Genomic DNA, 18,514 nt, shown 5'->3' with positions numbered 1-18,514 from the left:
TCTATAGTTGCCATTTCCTTAATRTTAAATAGCAGTAGCTATTCTTTGAGTTAAAATTAACATATAGTGTGAAACACCTAGGAAGTTACAAGGTCTAGATAKCACCATCATCTCAGCTTCGAAAGAAGACCACTGAAGAATACAAGCCTCTTTCTCTCTCAGCATGTGCGCAGAAGGGTGACCACATCCCACAAACCTACTCACCTTTAAGTTTCTCAGCAACAATGCTGCATTCATGGTCAGAGTAATGGACGACAGGAGGTGGGGACGGAGGGCGGAATCTCTCCTCTTCCAGCCTTCGGCGATGGCGTTCCTCTCGTGCCAGCATTCTCTGTTTACATTCCCACTCATAYAGATCATCGCGTGCCTGAGCAAAATCCACATGCAGACGCCCAGTATCCTTTTTGTCAGTGCTGGAGCCTAGCCTGATACGATAACCTGGTGGTCGTGACAACAATGTTTAAAAAGGAAAAGTAAAGATGGGAGCAGTATTTGGAACAGGTCCTGTCACCCACAGCGGGGACTAGGCCAGCAAATGTGCATGTCGATTGCGTGACAGCTTTTCTCGCCAGTGTAGTCTGCACAGCCCCTTTTTCCTTGATGCATATCAAATGTGATAGAAGGCTTTCCTCTGTGTTTAATAAAAATGTAGGGCTTTGAGAAGAAGGAACTACAAGCAAAAAGTTCCTGGAACTAAAGAGGCTGCATCGGCATTCATAATAGGAATAACCAAAGAGACACAACTCTTACTAACAAAGCATTGCAAGTCTAACCCAATTCAACAGTATCCAGAAAAGAGCGTTCCAATCAGTTCCTTCAAAAACAAATAAAATACAGAAAAAGTTTCCAGTGTTTAAATGACAAAGAGAATTTCCCTATCTCTCTGGAGAGAGTAYGGGTCTTGGAGACAGTACACTGACTTGTGAATGAATTCAGACAGAATTCTAGCACAGATGAAAACATTACAGTATTTTCCTAGAATGGTAGAGAGTTTGGGCTGTTCAGTGCAAATGTAACAGCACAACACATGCAGGCTAGGCAGGAAATGCACAATTTGCCAATTATGTGGGTTGCGAGCCATGAGGCCCCCATCATGCATGAAGCAGACCTCTTAAAACCCCGCAGAGATGGGACAGAGGATCCCTACAAGTCCCAGTGTTTGTGCTCTGGCTGCCAACAGGAAAAAGATACTGATGAAAGTCAGGCACATCATCCAGTGAACAAGCACTTGAGTACAACTCTAAATGTTTAAGAGAGTCTTAAGGAATCCTGCTTTTATGCTTATATTCCTGCTGGAACATAAAATGTGGGAGATTTATCCAAGGAAGAAGGATAGTTTTCAGATATTTAAACAGAAATACAGTAACAGCTGAAAAAGAGGCAACTCTGATGAAACATGGGACAAATCTTCCAGTGGCAACAAAAGCCTACTGTTGTAACTGTAAAGAAATCATCACATCTCTACTCCAGAATTTTAAGTTGTCATCTCATATGCACCTACCGGAAAGATAAAGTGCCTTATCTACCATGAACTCCTCAGCAAAGCGAATGTGACAGAAATTCTTTTTACTCTTCCGAATAGCTATAACTTCTCCACATTGTTCAAAAACCTCCATAATGATCTGTTCAGTTCCATTTTCCGGTAGTCCTCCAACAAACACTGTCTTACATCCAGGGGGCCTCTCTCTTGTTGCTGGAGGAGGAAGATCTAAAAACAGTGAGAGAGAAAACAGGTCAGGTTACAGAGTCCCTGTGCCCCAAAAGACACCTATACCTTCTTTGCCTCCTTCAAATACACACTCAGCTACAGTGCATTTCACTTTATCAAGTAGTAGATCTACAGCATTGTTTAGGTGCCACACACAGAAAAAACATATTTACCAGCCTATTTCTAAATAAGAGATCTCAGCAGCCCAAAGTCTCCCAGGCATTTTCTCTACTGCAAGTAAGAGCTCACGTAGTTCCTATTGTAGACTTTGAGCAGTACCCAAGACCTCAAAACCCTGTCAGAGGAGAGGCTATACGAACACAGCTTAAAGGACAGCTCCTAACAAAGAATCAGTAGAAAACATATCTAAAAAGCATAAAGCTATATTGCAGTCTAAAAAGCATACAAAAACACTAACATCAGGAAAAGCTGCTAATCAAATACTGGATCTTTACCAAAAGAGATATAATGGAAAGAAGGGCAAAAGGAAATGGGCGTAGCCAAAATGAGGTAGAAGGAATCCATTTTCTACCTGCATGGCTAAAATCAATCACAGAATATTAAAAAGCAGCTGAAGGTTAAATCCAGTTTGCCTAGAAACAGGATATTAAGTATGCTCACTTACCCTACCAGGAACATCATAGCACACAAAATGTAGGTTGACTTAGGAGAAGTGTTTCTCCAGCATTGAACTCATTTCTATGCTCAGGTTGCCACTTGGCAAGTGCAGTGAGACCCTCACAACCCAACATGCAAAGGCTGAGAGATGTTACAACCTTGATGCCTGGTATTTCTTAATACCTGAAAAATCTTAAATGAATTTCAGTGCTAATATCCATTTCCTCCAGTTAACTTCATAGTATTATATGAGCTACGTGTATTATGTTCATTTAATCCTGTGGCATTCTAAATTCTTTGAAAGCAGTTCTTTGAAAATATTCTATTTTCTTTCAGAAGAGGCTCCTTCTGGCTCCCAAATCAAGTCTGCCTTCTCACTTGCTACGGCCTTATGAAACAAACAGCTTTCTTCCCTGCAAGTCTCATTCCTGCTGCAGCAACATTCCCTTTAAATCTTCTGCTCTTATTTTAAAAGACCAGAAATGGCAAGGTAGCACCCAGATAGGGGCCAGCTAGTCCAATACCCAGAGCAAGCCTGAAGCAAAGGCCTCCAAGAAGGGATAACAAACCGCAAGTGAAGATACCGCTGCTAGACTAAAACTGATCCACAACCATTAGGGTTCCCAAAACCTGACATCTGAGCTTTATCTCTATTCCAGTGTTCTTTCATAACCTTAACAAATATTCCCTCTGCCTACTTTTCTATCAATATATCTTCTCAATTTTCCTTGGAAAATTCAGAATTATTAGCATTCATCACATCACATGAAGTAAGCTTCACAGTTTAATATTTGTATGGAACCTGGTTTTACATAGGCTGCATTGCAGATCAAAGATACATTGTTGACTCATTTTAAGTATGTGAAACACAAAATAAGTCACTTAGAGGGTGTGAAATGCATATTCTTCCATATTCCACTACAGTAGCTCAAGGGAAAACAAATTTGCCTAGAAGCACAGAATGCTTTTTCCAGAAGTTCTTTTTTATCAACTCGTGTATTTTCCAGAAATTAAGATTTCAAACTATATTCATTCACAAGGCCAGACTAAAGGAGGGATTCAAGCAGCAGGAGAATTAGAGAAGGACAAAAGTCACATGGACAGCAGGACTGATCACACCCCATGTTGCTGATGATGGAAATGTATAGGCCTGGATGAAATCAGATGGTCTGTTAAAAGAAGCTTCACTGAAATACAAAGGACAGAGGCTGCACGGGGACGACTTGGGATACAGGTAGGAATGTGGTCAGTGGAGCACACCAACAGTGGGGTGAGAAGAGAGGATAAAGCTGGCTTTCTTTGGGAAGGGAAAGAGCAAGAGGTTAAGAATAATGCATGGAAGCATAAACATGGATGTGAGGTGAACAGGAGATGGAATAGGCTGGGATCTCAGGATAAAAGTGATGGGATTAGAGAAGAAATGAAAATCCTTCAGCTGTGACACAGGAAAGAGGTGGAAGAGCTGTAGGAAGGGAAGGAAAGGTCTTTAAGCAGATAAACTGTCACTGGCACACACAAGAAAAAAAGGCAAAGGATCGACATGAGATGTTGAATGACTGGGTGACAACAGAAGCAGAGCCCAGCAGCAGAGATCTGGAAAGAGGAATGCAAAGTGAAAATAACATTCAGTAAACAGCCACTTTGGTATGTAAGACCAGACCTGCAGACAAGACATAAGCTGAAGGGAGCCCATAGGAGAAAGTCAGTTAGCAAAATGGAGGTAGAAAGAGAAAAGAATCAGAGGCCAGCAGAGGAGAAGCAGAGAGAAGAACTGAAGAGGGTGGAGGAGCAGGAAGAGAAAAGGAAGTAAGATCTCCTCTTCCCAAAYCCAGGTTCCTCATGACCTGCGACCACTGTATTAAAGGAAGTGGTCTATACATCAGGAAATGGCAGGAGTCCCAACAGATGAGGAGGCAATATCAAGAGTAGAAACACAGGAGAGGGAAAGCAAGAGGAGACATATTGGCTGCAGAAGAAAGGAAGTTCAGTCAACCTCACGTACACAAGCCTTAGGCTGAGAAACTAATATGTGTGAGGCTACAAGAAACATGTACCTTGAAAGCAATATCTGAGTGTTTTTGTGGCAGTTACTTGTTTGCCCARCATCAGGAGAATCTTCCTTCTAATGTAGCATTAAAAATTCTTGAATAGTCATCAAGTATTTGATTTTTTTTWAAAAAAAAAAGCTTTCAAGAACCAGTCACTGGTACTGAGAGTGGTTTTTTTCTGGCAGTGGTTTACTGAGATGTATTGGCAGATCAGGAATTACAWGAATTTTGTTTTAAATACTAAGTAAGGAGCATCATAGTTTCTCAATCCTAGGAAGTCATGAGACTCAAGTGCCATCTACTGGTATCTTGTTTATAAACCCCTTTACATATACAGAGCTACAAAAGCCTCCTGCAACTTCTCTACATAACGAAAGTGTCATCTTTCCAGTGAACAACACTGTCTCTGAAAAAAACAGGCATTTTTTCCCATAACCCATTTTTTCTATAAGCGATGTCAAGTCTCTTATGTCCTGACACAGAGCCACAGATTTCTGTACAGCCATGACACAACAACTGAGCTACGCTTGAGACTGCATTTTTTTGGTTCCACTTTCCCCAGTTCGTAACTTCTGTCAATTTTGTTATTGAGATTTCATCTTGACATTTTGAGTACACTGCTTTGCATTCTTTGTTTGCCTAGCAGTAAGCACAGCTCATAAGAAGCTAACATATTATTGCTTCTCTGAAGATAAAAGCCAAGTAAAGCTTCTGCTTGCAGGTAAGGCGCTGGCTACTTAGAACACAGTGATCCCAGGATCACCAAGATTTGGGGAAGCTGCTTGCATTAATCTGAGAGCCAGTACCAAGCAGGAGGTGCTCCACTGCATCTGCAGGGGAATAAACAAGCTATTACAAGCTATTAATTTTTTTTCACAAGTCCCCTTGCAAGTAACTAATCTTGTAGTGGGAAGGGTGATGCAGAAATACAGGTTCAAGGCAAGTATGGTGGAATGGATGCCTTGGCATTCATAGACAGGAAAGATGGTCAATGCCTATGTTCTTCATATACTAAACTCCAGAGACTCACACTCCCCCTCTCTATGAGCACCTCCCTGCACTCAAATCACACTCAATCTAGAAGAATGGGAAATGAAGCAATAGGGGCCCATATCACACTTTGATATCACTGTAGAGCTACCACCTCTGCCCCAACTAAGCTGGCTATGAGTAAGTGGAATGTGAGACCAGCACCTGTAGCCTGAGTGCATAAACTCTGCTGATAGTATGTACAAGAAGATGCAAGAAGGCTAATGCTATCCTGGAGYGCATTAGGAAGAGTGTTGCCAGCAGGTTGAGGGAGGTGATCCTGCCCTTCTGCTCAGTCCTCGTGAGGCCTCATCTCGAATACTGTGGCTAGTTCTGGGCTCCCCAGTACAAGAGAGACATGGAGCTACTGAAGAGAGTCCAGTACAGGGCTACGAGGATGATCAGAGGGCTGGAGCACCTGCCCTATGAGTAACAGCTGCAAGCGCTGGGCCTCCTTAGCTTGGAGGAGGGAAGACTGAGGGGGCCAGATCTTATCAATAAGTACGTGAAGGGAGGGTGCCAAGAAGATGGGGTCAAACTCTTTTCAGTGGTGCCATGCGACAGGACAAGAGGCAACAGGCACAAACTGGACCACAGGAAGTTCTGCCTGAATGTGAGGAGGAATTTCTTCCCTGTGAGAGTGACAGAGCCCTGGAACAGGTTGCCCAGAGGGGTTGTGGAGTCTCCTTCTCCGGAGATATTCAAAGCCCACCTGAATACAAGCTGGTCTAACATGCTCTAGGTGACCCTACTTGAGTAGAGGAGTTGGACTATATGATCTCCAGAGGTCCCTTCCAACCTTATTGATTCTGTTATAGGCTTCTACAAGCACAAGATGCATTCTTAAAATCTTCATTTGACAAAGAACCAAGCCCTTGCTCACGCTTCAACATCCTCCACTGCTACTGGTCTCCTCAAAGTAGTAATACAACACTACACTGGCACAGCCCAAAGCTCTGCTCCAAGGATAACGTTAGTCATATTGGCTCACAGGCTCCTTAGTTTTCCAAGTTGAGCACAATTATTGTACTGCAGACAGTCATATAACAAGTAACACATTGCTGTGATCTAGAGATCACTTCAAAATAAACCGTCCCCATGGAGTTCATATATTCTTTCTGTTGGGGAGGCAAAGTTGATCATTAGTACAGTTAATTCAGTTATGGGGTTAAGGTGTATACTAAGGTACCAGGTCTAATGGGCCCATCTGTGCCCTTCATAAACACAGCCTTATGCTTCTAGCCTCTCAGATGCGTGCGTATTTATATGCAAAGTACCCCAAGTTGCCTCAAGTATAACAGAACACTTAAGATCCTTGACTAAATTTGTCCAAGTATAAAGAGCCAGGGAAGGTTGTTTAGTTGGCAGTGTTGCTTAGATGTGATGTGGAACAGAAACCCATTATGTGGCAAGCTGTATATTATCTACTCTGAGCACAGTTCACACAACTTATATTTATTATCATACAAGGGATAAGAAGCAGCTTCTCCTAAAGTATGGTTTATCTTGAAGGTAGATGTCTAGAATTGGTCAGGTGAATCATAACCAAATGCTGACACAAGCTAGTGTCACTCTGCAATCATTCTGCGATTCCCTTACAGTCATGGGAGAGTTAGGCAGCAGAGACTGGGGTGATTCGTCTTCCTCAAAAACAGACACAAACATTTGCTCAAATGAATTGCCCCCAAACTCCACTGACCATTCTTCAGTGACGATAAAGGCATGGCAGGCTCCAGACAGAGAGGTTCATGGTGAGGACACACCTAGAAAAGGTAAGTGAAAGTCCACCTGGACCATCTCAGATTCCTGATAAGCAGTCATTCCTGGTATTATAATTTGTCAGGATTATACTGACAAATATAATGACAAAGTTGGTGTGTGCCAAACCATCTCTGCCTTGCAAGTTTGTCACTTGGAGAAAACTCAGGCAGTAAATGTCAACACAGGATACTTAAACAGTTGAAAGAATGAAGAATGAGTAATGAACTGACATCAAGGAATAAAACTTCTTGTCCAAAGAGCCTGCACATATAAAATACTTAACAGCAGAGTTACTCCCTTCCTGTTGACTGCTCCAATACTGCAGTAGCAGGATGAGGGATACAGTACTACCATTACACAATGTGCCAGAATGCTACCCTGCATCCTTCCAAGAAATGGTGAAAGCCGACATAACGTGTTCAATGAAGTTTAAGAATTATTTCAAACAATCCAGGTGGAATCCACAAAAAGGCCAAGTGCTGATGGCCTATTATCTCTAAAATAAATCTCAGAAGACAGAAGAGAATTCTGTCCCTCAAAGCTGTTCTGATGAGGAAGGTGCCAATGGAGTCCAGACAGAAAGTACTATAGAGATTGAGATCTCTCACTTACTGGCCATGAGATGTCAGATTCACAGAATCACAAAATGGTTGAGGTTGGAAGGGACCTCTGGAGGTCATCTAGTCCAACCCCCCCTACCCAGGTAAGGTCACCTAGAACATGTTACACAGGGTTACATCCAGGCAGGCCTTGAATATCTCCAGAGAAGGAGACTCCACAACCTCTCTGGACAATCTCTTCCAGTACTCTGTCACTTTCACAGAGAAGAAATTCCTCCTCATATTCAGGCGGAACTTCCTGTGGTTCAGTTTGTGCCCATTGCCTCTTGTCCCATCGCTGGGCACCACTGAAAGSGGTCTGGCCCCACCCTCTTGACACCCTCCCTTCAGGTATTTATAGACACTGAAAAGATCCCCCTTCAGTCTTCTCTTCTCCAGGCGAAGCAGGCCCAGCTCTCGCAGCCTTTCCTCACAGGGCAGAGGCTGCAGCCCTCTGATCATCTTTGTAGCCCCACGCTGGACTCTCTCCAGTAGCTACCTCCATGTCTCTCTTGTACTGGGAAGCCCAGAACTGGACACAATATTTGAAATGAGGCCTCTCCAGAGCTGAGTAGAAGAACAGAATCACCGCCCTCGACCTGCTGGCAACAGTCTTCCTAAGACACCCAAGGATACCATCGGCCTTCCTGGCTACAAGGGTGCATTGCTGGCTCATAGTCAAGTTGTCATCCAACAGCATTCCCAGGTCCTTCTCCGCACAGCTGCTCTACAGAAGCTCAGCCCCCACCTTGTGCTGGTGCCTAGGGTTATCTTTCCCGAGGTGCAGGAGTCTGCACTTGCCCTTGTTGAACCTCAGGAGGTTCCTCTCTGCCCAACTCTCCAGCCTGGCCAGGTCTCTCTGAATGGCAGCACAGCCCTCAGGTGTGTCAGCCACTCCTCCCAGCCTGGTRTCATCAGCAAACTTGCTGAGGAGGCACTCTGTCCCCTCATCCAGGTCATTGATGAGTAAGTYGAACAGGATGGGACCCAGTACTGAGCTCTGGGGAACTCCACTAGCCACAGGCCTCCAACTAGACTCCACACCACTGATGACAACCCTGTGAGCTCTGCCATTCAGCCAGTTCTCAATCCACCTCACTGTCCACTCATTAACCCACACTTCCTGAGCTTACCTAAGAGGATGTTATGGGAGMSAGTGTCAAAAGCCTTGCTGAAGTCAAGGTACCCAGCCTCCACTGCTCTCCCCTCATCTACCCAGCCAGTCATTCCATCCTAGAAGGCTATCAGATTGGTTAAGCAGGATTTCCTATTGGTGAATCCATGCTGACTATTCCCGATCACCTTCTTTTCCTCCATATGCTTGGAGATGACATCCAGAATGAGTTCTTCCATCACCCTTCCAGGGATGGAGGTGAGGTAACAGGTCTGTAGTTTCCTGGGTCCTCCTTCTTGCCCTCCTTGAAGACTGGAGTGACATTGGCTTTACTCCAGACCTCCTATTCTCCAAGACCTTTCAAAGATGATGGAGAGTGGCCTTGCAATAACATCCACCAGCTTCCTCAGTACTCATGGGTGCATCCCATCAGGGCCCATGGATTTGTGCGTGTCAACCTTGCCTAAAAGATCTTCAACCCAGTTCTCTTCAACCAAAGAAAGTCTTCMTTTCTCCAGATTTCTGCAGAACATCAGTTGGAGCTCACCATCCCAAGCTCATACATGTAGTAGACCAACACAGAACATGGTTAGTAGCCTGCTCTTGAGTTTTGTTGCTGCAGCATGCATATAACACCAAATATCTTTGCTCAAAGACGCTTTGCTTTCTGAATCAGTCACTACTTAGTCTTGGAAAGCTGGCTGGAGCATTAGGATTTATGCTTCCTTTTTTTCTTGTACCTGAAGAGGGAAGGACCTTTTTTTTTAAAAAAAAAAAGCTAATTGATGACCTGAAGTCATCTGTTCTCTAGAATATCATAATCGGTAGATAGATGTCTTAAGCAGGTCTCCACACTGCCACATGCACATCAAAACTTGACAGAAGATTAAAACTGGTGTCACTGCAACACTCCCCCAGAGGCATATGGGACTGCAAGGATGGGATGTGATACAGGTTCCAAGGTTTTGCCAAGCACACTAGAGAAATTACCATTGCAGCTGACACTGATGTCTCACCACTACTTATTTCTGCAGTTGCCACTCTGGGCCAACTTTGTGGACTGGGAGGAGATAAAGGCTGAAGCCTTCCAGTCCCACCTGTTTTCCTAGGTGCTATTTAATACTGATTTTTTTTTCTTTCTCTTCAGAGAAGCAATAATGGTGTTCGTAAGAGGGGTCCAGCTGGACAGTTTACCACCAGGGATTCCAACTGGAACAGGGAAATGAATCAGAATGCAAAGCAACACACTCCAGAACAGGCAGGTTTTAGCAGCTTGTCAGCTAGCAACTTACAGACAAGAGGTGATAACTTTTAAGAAAGTAACCAGCCAAATTTAAGAGTTTTCACAGGAACAGGAAAAAGGTACCCTTGATCCAAAGAGACTGGCCCAAAAGCTCAGCACTGCAGCTATCCAAACAGACCTAGCTATGAGAAATTCAGAAAATTCTAACCTGTGCAAGAGGAGAAAAAAAAATGAAGAAACAACTGCCCTTGCTTCAGCTAGGAATTTAGATGAGAGAAGTTAAAACTGCTAAAATGAGACACAGAACTAGGTTTTACATGATAACAGAATAGTTGTAGGAAGAACAACAGGCAAGCTCTAAACAGGGTGAGTAAAGTGTACATGCAGGAAGGATAAGAATTAGTAAAGTAGCTTTGTAGTTCAATTGGGAAATGCAGTGAAGAAAGAATACCACAGATAAAATCAGATTGTATTTGGATCACACACTGCTTCACGGAAGGATTTGGATAAAATCAGAAATCTTTTAATATTCTAAAAGGGTATCACACTATGAAGAACTGTATTAACAGGAGAGACTTCACATTTCTCAGAAAAAGGCTGATGAAAAAATTATCAGTAACGGTATTGCAAATGACAAGTTAATGATAAAGTTCATTGGGTAGTTCCGAACCAACAAGTAGTGCTACTTGTTGTAAATGGGGGGAAAGGAGGAGCCTATGGATATTCAGAACAGAACAGCTAGAGGTAAAAAATCTTGATGGTGTAACCATGAACTAATCCAGTTTAAATAACAACGAAAAGCTCAAAAAAAAAGCAAGGTTTTTGCTAGGAATTTTGTAACTAAGGAGTTTTTATTTCCAAGGAATAACTTGGAGAAATTAAAGGAACTGATCTGAAAAGTTCTCAGAACTTGAATGTGATAGAAGCTTCGAAAAAAATTAATTGGAATCTGTACCTCAAAGCAGGAAGAAAAAAGCCTCTTCCTTCAAGCCCAGTTGGAGGAAAAAGCACTCTGAAAGGCTTGAAAAGTACACAGAACTCACAAGACACAGGAAAAAGATTGGTTAGCATAGAAAGAAAGAGTAAGGATAAAGCAGTAACTGTTAGAGAGCACTAGAAAGCTCATTTAGAATTTTTTTAATGGTGGTTAATACAAGTATCCAGAAGCATCAGCGTGAAAAATCAAAGCCTAAAAAAAACCAAAGGATTGGGACAGACTAGATGTTAAGCATATAATCTGTGCATGTTTCAGCATAACAATAATGGCTAAGGACCAAAGGACACCTCAGTAACAATTTCCTACTTACCTCTATCACATCYGCAGTTTGTTGTTCATTTCATCTCCCTCATCTTTCCCTGCACAAGACCTAACAGCTGATTTTTGTAACAAAAGCCAAGTAAAAGTGAGTCAGCTAATTTGAAGGCAATTCCTCTTTCTTGCTATACCCAGATGCTGAGTCCTGAATGTCTGTTATCTTAAGGTTTTCTGCCTTATTTCAAGTTGCCTCTGCTCTCCTTCCCTCATTTTCAGTAAGACCCTAGTGCTTTCATCTCTCACCATCAATCACATGGGCTGATCCTGTAAGCCTTACTTCCAAGAACTTGCTTCTTTGAAGCCTTAAATAATGCAAGAATCACCCCAGGAAAATTAGAGTCTAAATATCTAGGGACTAGAATATTTTATTTTCTGGTCCTTATCTAACAACTGAAAAGACTATTTATTGAAATGACAAACACTCAGCAACAAGAATAGTCCTTCCTATTGCTCTGTCACCTGTTTGTCAGCATCTAGACCATGGTGACCATGGCATCTCTATGGGTAAGAAGTCAAGCAAAGGAAGCAGGAGACCTGCATGGATAAGCAAGGAGCTCCTGGTAAAACTCAGACAGAAGAAAGTACACAGAATGTGCAAGAGGGGACAGGCCACTTCAGGGGAATATAACAATGTTGTCAGAGTATGCAGGGATGCRACAAGGAAGGCTAACACCCATTTGGAATTAAATCTGACAAGGGATGTGAAAGACAACAAGAAGGGATTCTTCAAATACATCAGTAGCAAGAGGAGGACTAGGGAAAATGTGGGCCTGCTGCTGAATGGTGCGTGGGCCCTGAAGATGAAGGAGACAGAGAAGGCAGAATTACCGAATGCCTTCTTTGCTTCAGTCTTCACTTCTAAGGCCAGCCCTCAGGAATGCCGGAGCCTGGAGAAGAGAGAGAAAGTCTGGAGAAAGGAAGACTTTCCTTTGGTCGAGGAGGATCATGTTAGAGGTCTTTTAGGTAAACTTGACATTCACAAATCCATGGGCCCTGATGGGTGCACCCACGAGTGCTGAGGGAGCTGGCAGATGTTATTGCTAGACCACTCTCCATCATCTTTGAAAGGTCATGGTGAACAGGAGAGGTGCCTGASGACCGCAAGAAACAATTCCTCAACACCTTTGAACACAAAGACGACGACAACGCATAAGCAGGCTCTTACGTGGGTTAGGTGGGAAGAGAGTGCAGCTTTTGCAGTGAATGATCTCCTTCACAGCAGGCATGTCTGGAGGGATGGGAGGCGGGACTATCCCCAGGCCTGGCATCATGGGGTTGATTGGAGGGATTCCAGTCATCATGCCAAGAGCAGGATCAAAATCTAAGAGGGGAATAAAATTAGTCAGTTATCATTTTGGACTCATATGAAAAACTGTTCACTGAGACTGTACTCRTCGTCTGTGCCATGGAAAATTAGCTGAACAAATAGCTACAGCGAGGGAATACCACAATTCAACTCACCAGAACTTTCAATCTGTACTCTGGAAACATTTTTTTTTTTCCTGGAAGTTGATCATCTCTGCAAAATAAACTTCCTCTGTTCAAATTACATCCTTCTCCACTTCATAGATACTACTATCTCACATCTAGCGAGAAAATCTTTCCCAATAAATACTCTATTATCCAGATGAAGGAAATCTGTGGCATACAGGAACAGCATGAAACCAAATTCAGTGGAATATCAAAGTAAGTAGCATAGACATAGCTTATGACATGGGATTAAGAGCTTCACCTTGCAAACTAGACAAATATGAATTCTAGTTCCCCACTTTGTGCAACTAAGAACATGCCAGAGGAATTCTAGGTGAGAAGCACAGAAGAATTTAAGGAAAAACTTTATTGTTAAATGTCATCTAGAGTGGCAAGATACATCTTATCCCGTTCAATTTGTTTCTAGGCTTTTAGTTAGCAATATTTAGACTATATCTGCATAAGTAGCATTTTATTCTGGTTTTACTCTTACATTATCTCCAACATCAAATAAAACTAAGCAAAGTTGTCAGATGAGGGGTGTTTTATCTCTTTGTAAGTAATGAGCCCATGGAAAGCAATACTCGCAGGCAGATATATGGAAACATCACACTTTATACACTACGAAAACTCAAATTATGAGTCTGAGAATGTCAGTGGCTAAGATGTAAAGACAACTGGTACCATCAAGGCCAGTTTGTACTATCAGGCTGAGATTTGAGGAAGAATTCCCTCCTGCAGACACAAATCATCATCTTCTCTACCCTCTACCATCATTTTCAACTTTGCAACACAAGAAATCTTGAAGATCTAGGCAGTCTCAATATCACAGGACACTACCACAGAATGTGCAACCCTGAGTGCTACAGAGCCTTGGAATATGGTTACCTATTTCAGATGCAGAAAGCTAAAATTAACTTTGGAAGACACAGGGAAAAATTACAAATAGGTGGAAYTGAGTGAAATGCACCGAGATGCGGCATTTTCCTTTGATGCTAAGCTGATATCAATTCATATGCTATTCATATCCCTAAGGCAGGAGAACTATCCTGTATTCTTTACTTTGTAAACACTTCCTACAAAAAGCTACTACTTTGGCTGAACAGTCTGGACGCAAGACAACTTTTAGTGTCCAGACTGAATACCTGGGTTTGGTAGCCAAATTTTATCTTCCTTTTTACTTTGAAATATTTTACTTAGGGTTACTTAGATTTGCTTGCACTCAGTGCAAGTCTTTCTGTTCATTTTATGCCATATAGGAATAGTTACCATAAAAACATAGATTTGAGAAGTCCTCTGCCATGAAAAAGTTTCAGAGGCAGCTGGGATGGGAATGCTGCAGCTGCAGTTACCACAGAGACAAAGCTTGCTTAATCTCTACTCTAGACAATTTTTCTCCTTGCAGATCCTAGATCCTTAACTGTACAAGTCAGTCACTCCACTGCCTCTTCTCATTGCACAGGCATATCCACTGAAGTAGAAAAAATTACATGTTATGAAACCTTTGGAACAAATTATTACATCAGATGAGACTCAAGATCCCTTTAGATTACAGTGCTAGCATAGCTAGGAATGGAAAATTAATTCTTTTCCAAATACATTTGTTTATAATCACTACTTATCCACAGGGTGCTTATGTTGGTATCCCTAGCCTGTGACACCTGACTTGCAAAGTATGACATTAAAGTTGTGCAATTTTAAACTTTCATTAGCAGGTTTCAGAGATGATACTGTTGAGAAGGCTAGGCAAACAGCACTACTTTCAGCTATTCAAAATAGTATTTTCACCTATTTCTCAAAATAAAATCAGCACATAATCAGTTCATAGCTTCCTAGAAAAAAAAATATAATCAATCTTCCTATCTATAGATAGAGCCATGTTCAACAGACCAGACAGGCAGCCTTACTACTTCATACAGTGATTCCACTGCACTTTACATGGGATTCAGGTTCCCAAGGTAAAGAGGGGTTGTAAGGCTTGACTTTTAGGGTGAGGGTTGGACTCAGGCAAAATGATTAATGCTATGCCTGTATTACTACTATTTTTGGGTACAATTGTCTTCTGCTGCAATTTTCTACAAAATTAGAAATATTTGGAAGTTCTTTGAGCAGGAGCTTCATTCACAGGATCTAACTAGGAAAGAGAACATTGGGAGAGGGTACCCCATCCTAGATCACTGCAGGCTGAATTCATGTATTCATAAGTTGAAGTCTGAGATGAAGGTTCTCTTTTGGGTGGCTGTGACACAGGGAAAAAAAAAACTCATGAATATATGAGGAGCTGGGGAAAAATTATAAAACCAAGTCCTGAACGAGTAACATCCTGATACAATCTGAAGTAAAGCTTGCTGAAGGCAAACTGAAGTTCAGCAAAGCACAAAATACCCCCTTTCTTAAAGGGCTGGAAGAATACCTGCCAAAGGCAGCATCCTAAACTTCAATTTACTAATACAGCTTTCAGATTCCAAATCTTTAGACTGGGATACCAGTTATATCCCTCCYTTTTTTGTAACACTTATACTAGCAAACTCAAACCCAGTCGAGAAACTTTACACCATTTTCATGGATACTTCTGGCCTGTGACAATAGTCCCTAGGCATGTTGCAGGTTAGTGGTAGTGGCCCTGACATACCCCTTTGTAAGCAGTACAGACAAAGCCATATCACCTGGAAACGTGCCCTGAGAACACTGTCTCTCTATAATCCAGCCCTGTCACTCCTATAAAAATCATAGCTGAGATGGTAAAACTACCCTTGCTATTTTCCTACAGTCGTACTCTAAAATCTCAGCAGGGAGTAGATAGCAGCTTGCTCACAGTTGCCTTTTAAGAGAAGCTGTAAGGAAGAGGAAAGGTCAAAGCTCTTGCTACTAAAACAGTGTGGAAGGTGGAGATGGGGAGCTTGAGTGATCTGCTGTAAAATGCAGAGAAAGGTCAAGTTTAAAATGACTCTCCCTAAGAACCAGGGCTCCCAATTGTCATTTCAGCACAGCTGGACATAAGTCAAGACCAAGAGTTTGGTCTCAGCACTGGCTGGCAAAAGACAGGGAGAAAAGGGGGGGGGGGAAGGAACAGAGCACAATATCATTAAACATCAGAGCTGAAGAATGCCAAATCTTCTTCTGTCTTTGGGGAGCAGAGTACACCATGTTCCTGCAGGGAAGTAACACTAGTTGACAGCAAGAAGAGCAGAATAAGATGCATTTCAGTCATTTCCAACTATCTTTGGCATGGTAATGACTGTTCTGCCTGTCCTTACAGCCAAGAGCACAGTGGGTCTAGCTGGGTTGTCTGCCACASGTCCAGGGCAGTCAAGCACACCCACCCTTCTACTCTCCTCCCAGCTTCTGGAACTCTCTAAACTCAATCTTGTGGGATTTTGTAATTCTTCATGCTAATGAGTGTAAGCAATCATCTCACTCTCGTAATCTGTTACTGGTTCAAGGTTAGTTAACAGTAATGAACATGGAGACCAACCAGAGAAAATTCTCAGGGCAGGAGCAAAAGTGCAAGTTCTGTCAAATAACATAGGAGTTTTAGAAATCTGAGGGAGGAGAAAGCTAGGCCAGTTGTTTGATTGAGGTAGGCCTACAAGTTGCTTTGGAAAAGTGTGAATGGATACAATAACCAGAAACAAAAGATTTAGCAAGATTATAATTAAAGGTACAAAGTGTGTATACAAAAAGAAACAGAACCCATGGCCTTTGAGTTTGTGGTGGCTGGAAAAGTGAGTCCCACTGTTTATTGCTGAACTAGCACTATGCAAGTGCTGGGCAACTTGCCAGCTTGCTTAAAGATCTGCTTTTTCTGTTAAGAAGCAGAGCTGATGGCTAGAGGCCAGCAATGGAGAGGATTAAGCAGCAAATGCAGAACAGCCAATCTCCATTTGTAAAATAAATAAATAAAATAAAAAATAAAAAGGAAGAAAGTTCTCAGGGGCTCTAAAGAGTTCAAAAGCATCACACTTGGCAGGTACTGTTTGAYGAAAGCTGCGACAACCTTTTTTATATAAAGCTGGCAGCACCTAGATGGAGTGACAAATGCAGCACATTCATCTTAGATGTTAAAGTCCTGTCAAAGCATTCCACAACAACACATTTTACTTCATCTGTAGGAACAGAAATAGACTAGTAAACTCTTAAGCACTTTTAGATATTCTTTACTGAGACCTGAAATTTTAATCACACATGGCTTTCAGCAAAGATGGTCCAGGGCATATCAAGCTCCCATTACTTCTCATCTTTTAGATTAGTCATTTTTAGAGTGTCATTTATAGCATGAACTTAAAACTATCATTGTGGTCAAAAACTGGCCCATATTCACCACTCTGCTGTTTTGCAGTCAAATCAGGAAAAGTCACTGTGTTCCTAAAACATTCTCAGTGTCTGCGTTGTTTGCAGAACATCTGATCTCAAAGTCTGATCTCAAAAGGATCATAATTAACCTCAGTCAGCATGCCAAAAGCATTCTTTATTTTTATAGCTGGGAACAGGAAACTGGCTTCAAACTTGTATACTGTCCTAGGATAGAGCGGATTATTTCTATTAATTTTACTTGACAGAAGCATGCAAGCAGGAGAAAGACATGAGAACAAAATCTTTTATAGCAAAGACAAACGTGAAACAAGGCCTCAAGGGCAGAAGAGTATAGAGTACATAGAAAATATGCCAAGTTAAATGATGCTGTTATTTAAATACAGTATCAGTTGTACAGCAAACCACCTGCTCTGTGCCATAAAAGCAGAACAAGATTGTAGAGTGCTGCCAACACAGACATTCTCTCCCCAGGTGAGTAGGCTGATTACTCAGGCAGGAGACAGTATCTTTAGAGAGCTTAATATAGTAAAGCACTGAAACATTAATTTTATTTCAAGATTTTGATGCACAGTGCCACTGCACTGAGAAATCAGGCACAGCACAGCTCTGTTACCAATGCAGTTCTTTAACAAATCCTAGATAGGCTGGTGCAACCACAAACATGTACTCTGTACTGCAAGACAGTTATTTCTGAAGCAGAACCCTCCATTAACTTCTACCATATCCATCTTACTGCCTTACTGCTTTTTCTTTATCCCCCACATCCTTCAGTCTAAGCAGTTCCAGGACAGTTCAGCTTAGAAAGTAACATTTACTTTGAGCTCTGCAGATGCCTCTCAGTGCAAGGCCCTGCTATTGCCGGCCCACTGGGTACTCCAAAAAAAAAAAAAAAAAAAAAAAAAAGTTTTGGTCAATAAATACATATTCTCATTTCTTCTGAAAACAGTTTTACACCATTGACTTCTGAATTAATCGCTTGTAGACATTAATGCATTTTAAACACAGTCAATAAATGCTCTAAGGCATTAARAAAACAGTAAGAACAACCTTATGCAGTTGAAATAGGACCTCTCTGAAGACATATCTGAAAGGAAAACGAGGACAAATTCACATACCAGGCAGAAGTGGTTGTCCCGTCATTCCCATAGGAGCCATCCCAAGGTTGTTCATCGCAGTGGCCCAGGCAGCTGGGTCTGACATCGGCAAGCCCATCGGTATGGAGTCCAGGCTTAGATTTCTGCCACCGTCTGCAAAGAAGAAAAAAGTGAGTAAAAGCTCAGAGTATATTCTTCTGT

General features: G+C 42.1%; 1 protein-coding gene across 1 annotated transcript in view; it reads right to left on the bottom strand.

The window, feature by feature from the left end:
* ENOX2 (ecto-NOX disulfide-thiol exchanger 2) overlaps window positions 1–18,514 on the bottom strand; it is a 63,362-nt gene that overhangs the window by 28,131 nt on the left and 16,717 nt on the right. The window contains exons 3-6 of the mRNA XM_085324356.1: window positions 18,335–18,466; window positions 12,601–12,756; window positions 1,502–1,708; window positions 205–438 (exon numbers count right to left, since the gene is read on the bottom strand). Of these exons, the coding sequence (XP_085180482.1) occupies window positions 205–438; window positions 1,502–1,708; window positions 12,601–12,756; window positions 18,335–18,466 (729 nt within the window). The remainder of the gene's footprint in view (window positions 1–204; window positions 439–1,501; window positions 1,709–12,600; window positions 12,757–18,334; window positions 18,467–18,514) is intronic.

The sequence above is a fragment of the Rhea americana genome, unplaced genomic scaffold (genome assembly GCF_003343005.1).
Source record: "Rhea americana isolate MKP2758 unplaced genomic scaffold, rheAme1 scaffold_90, whole genome shotgun sequence".
In the NCBI taxonomy this organism is placed as follows: Eukaryota; Metazoa; Chordata; class Aves; order Rheiformes; family Rheidae; genus Rhea; species Rhea americana.
The sequence above is the reverse complement of the archived record's forward strand: the minus strand, read 5'-3'. Positions and strand labels throughout refer to the sequence as shown.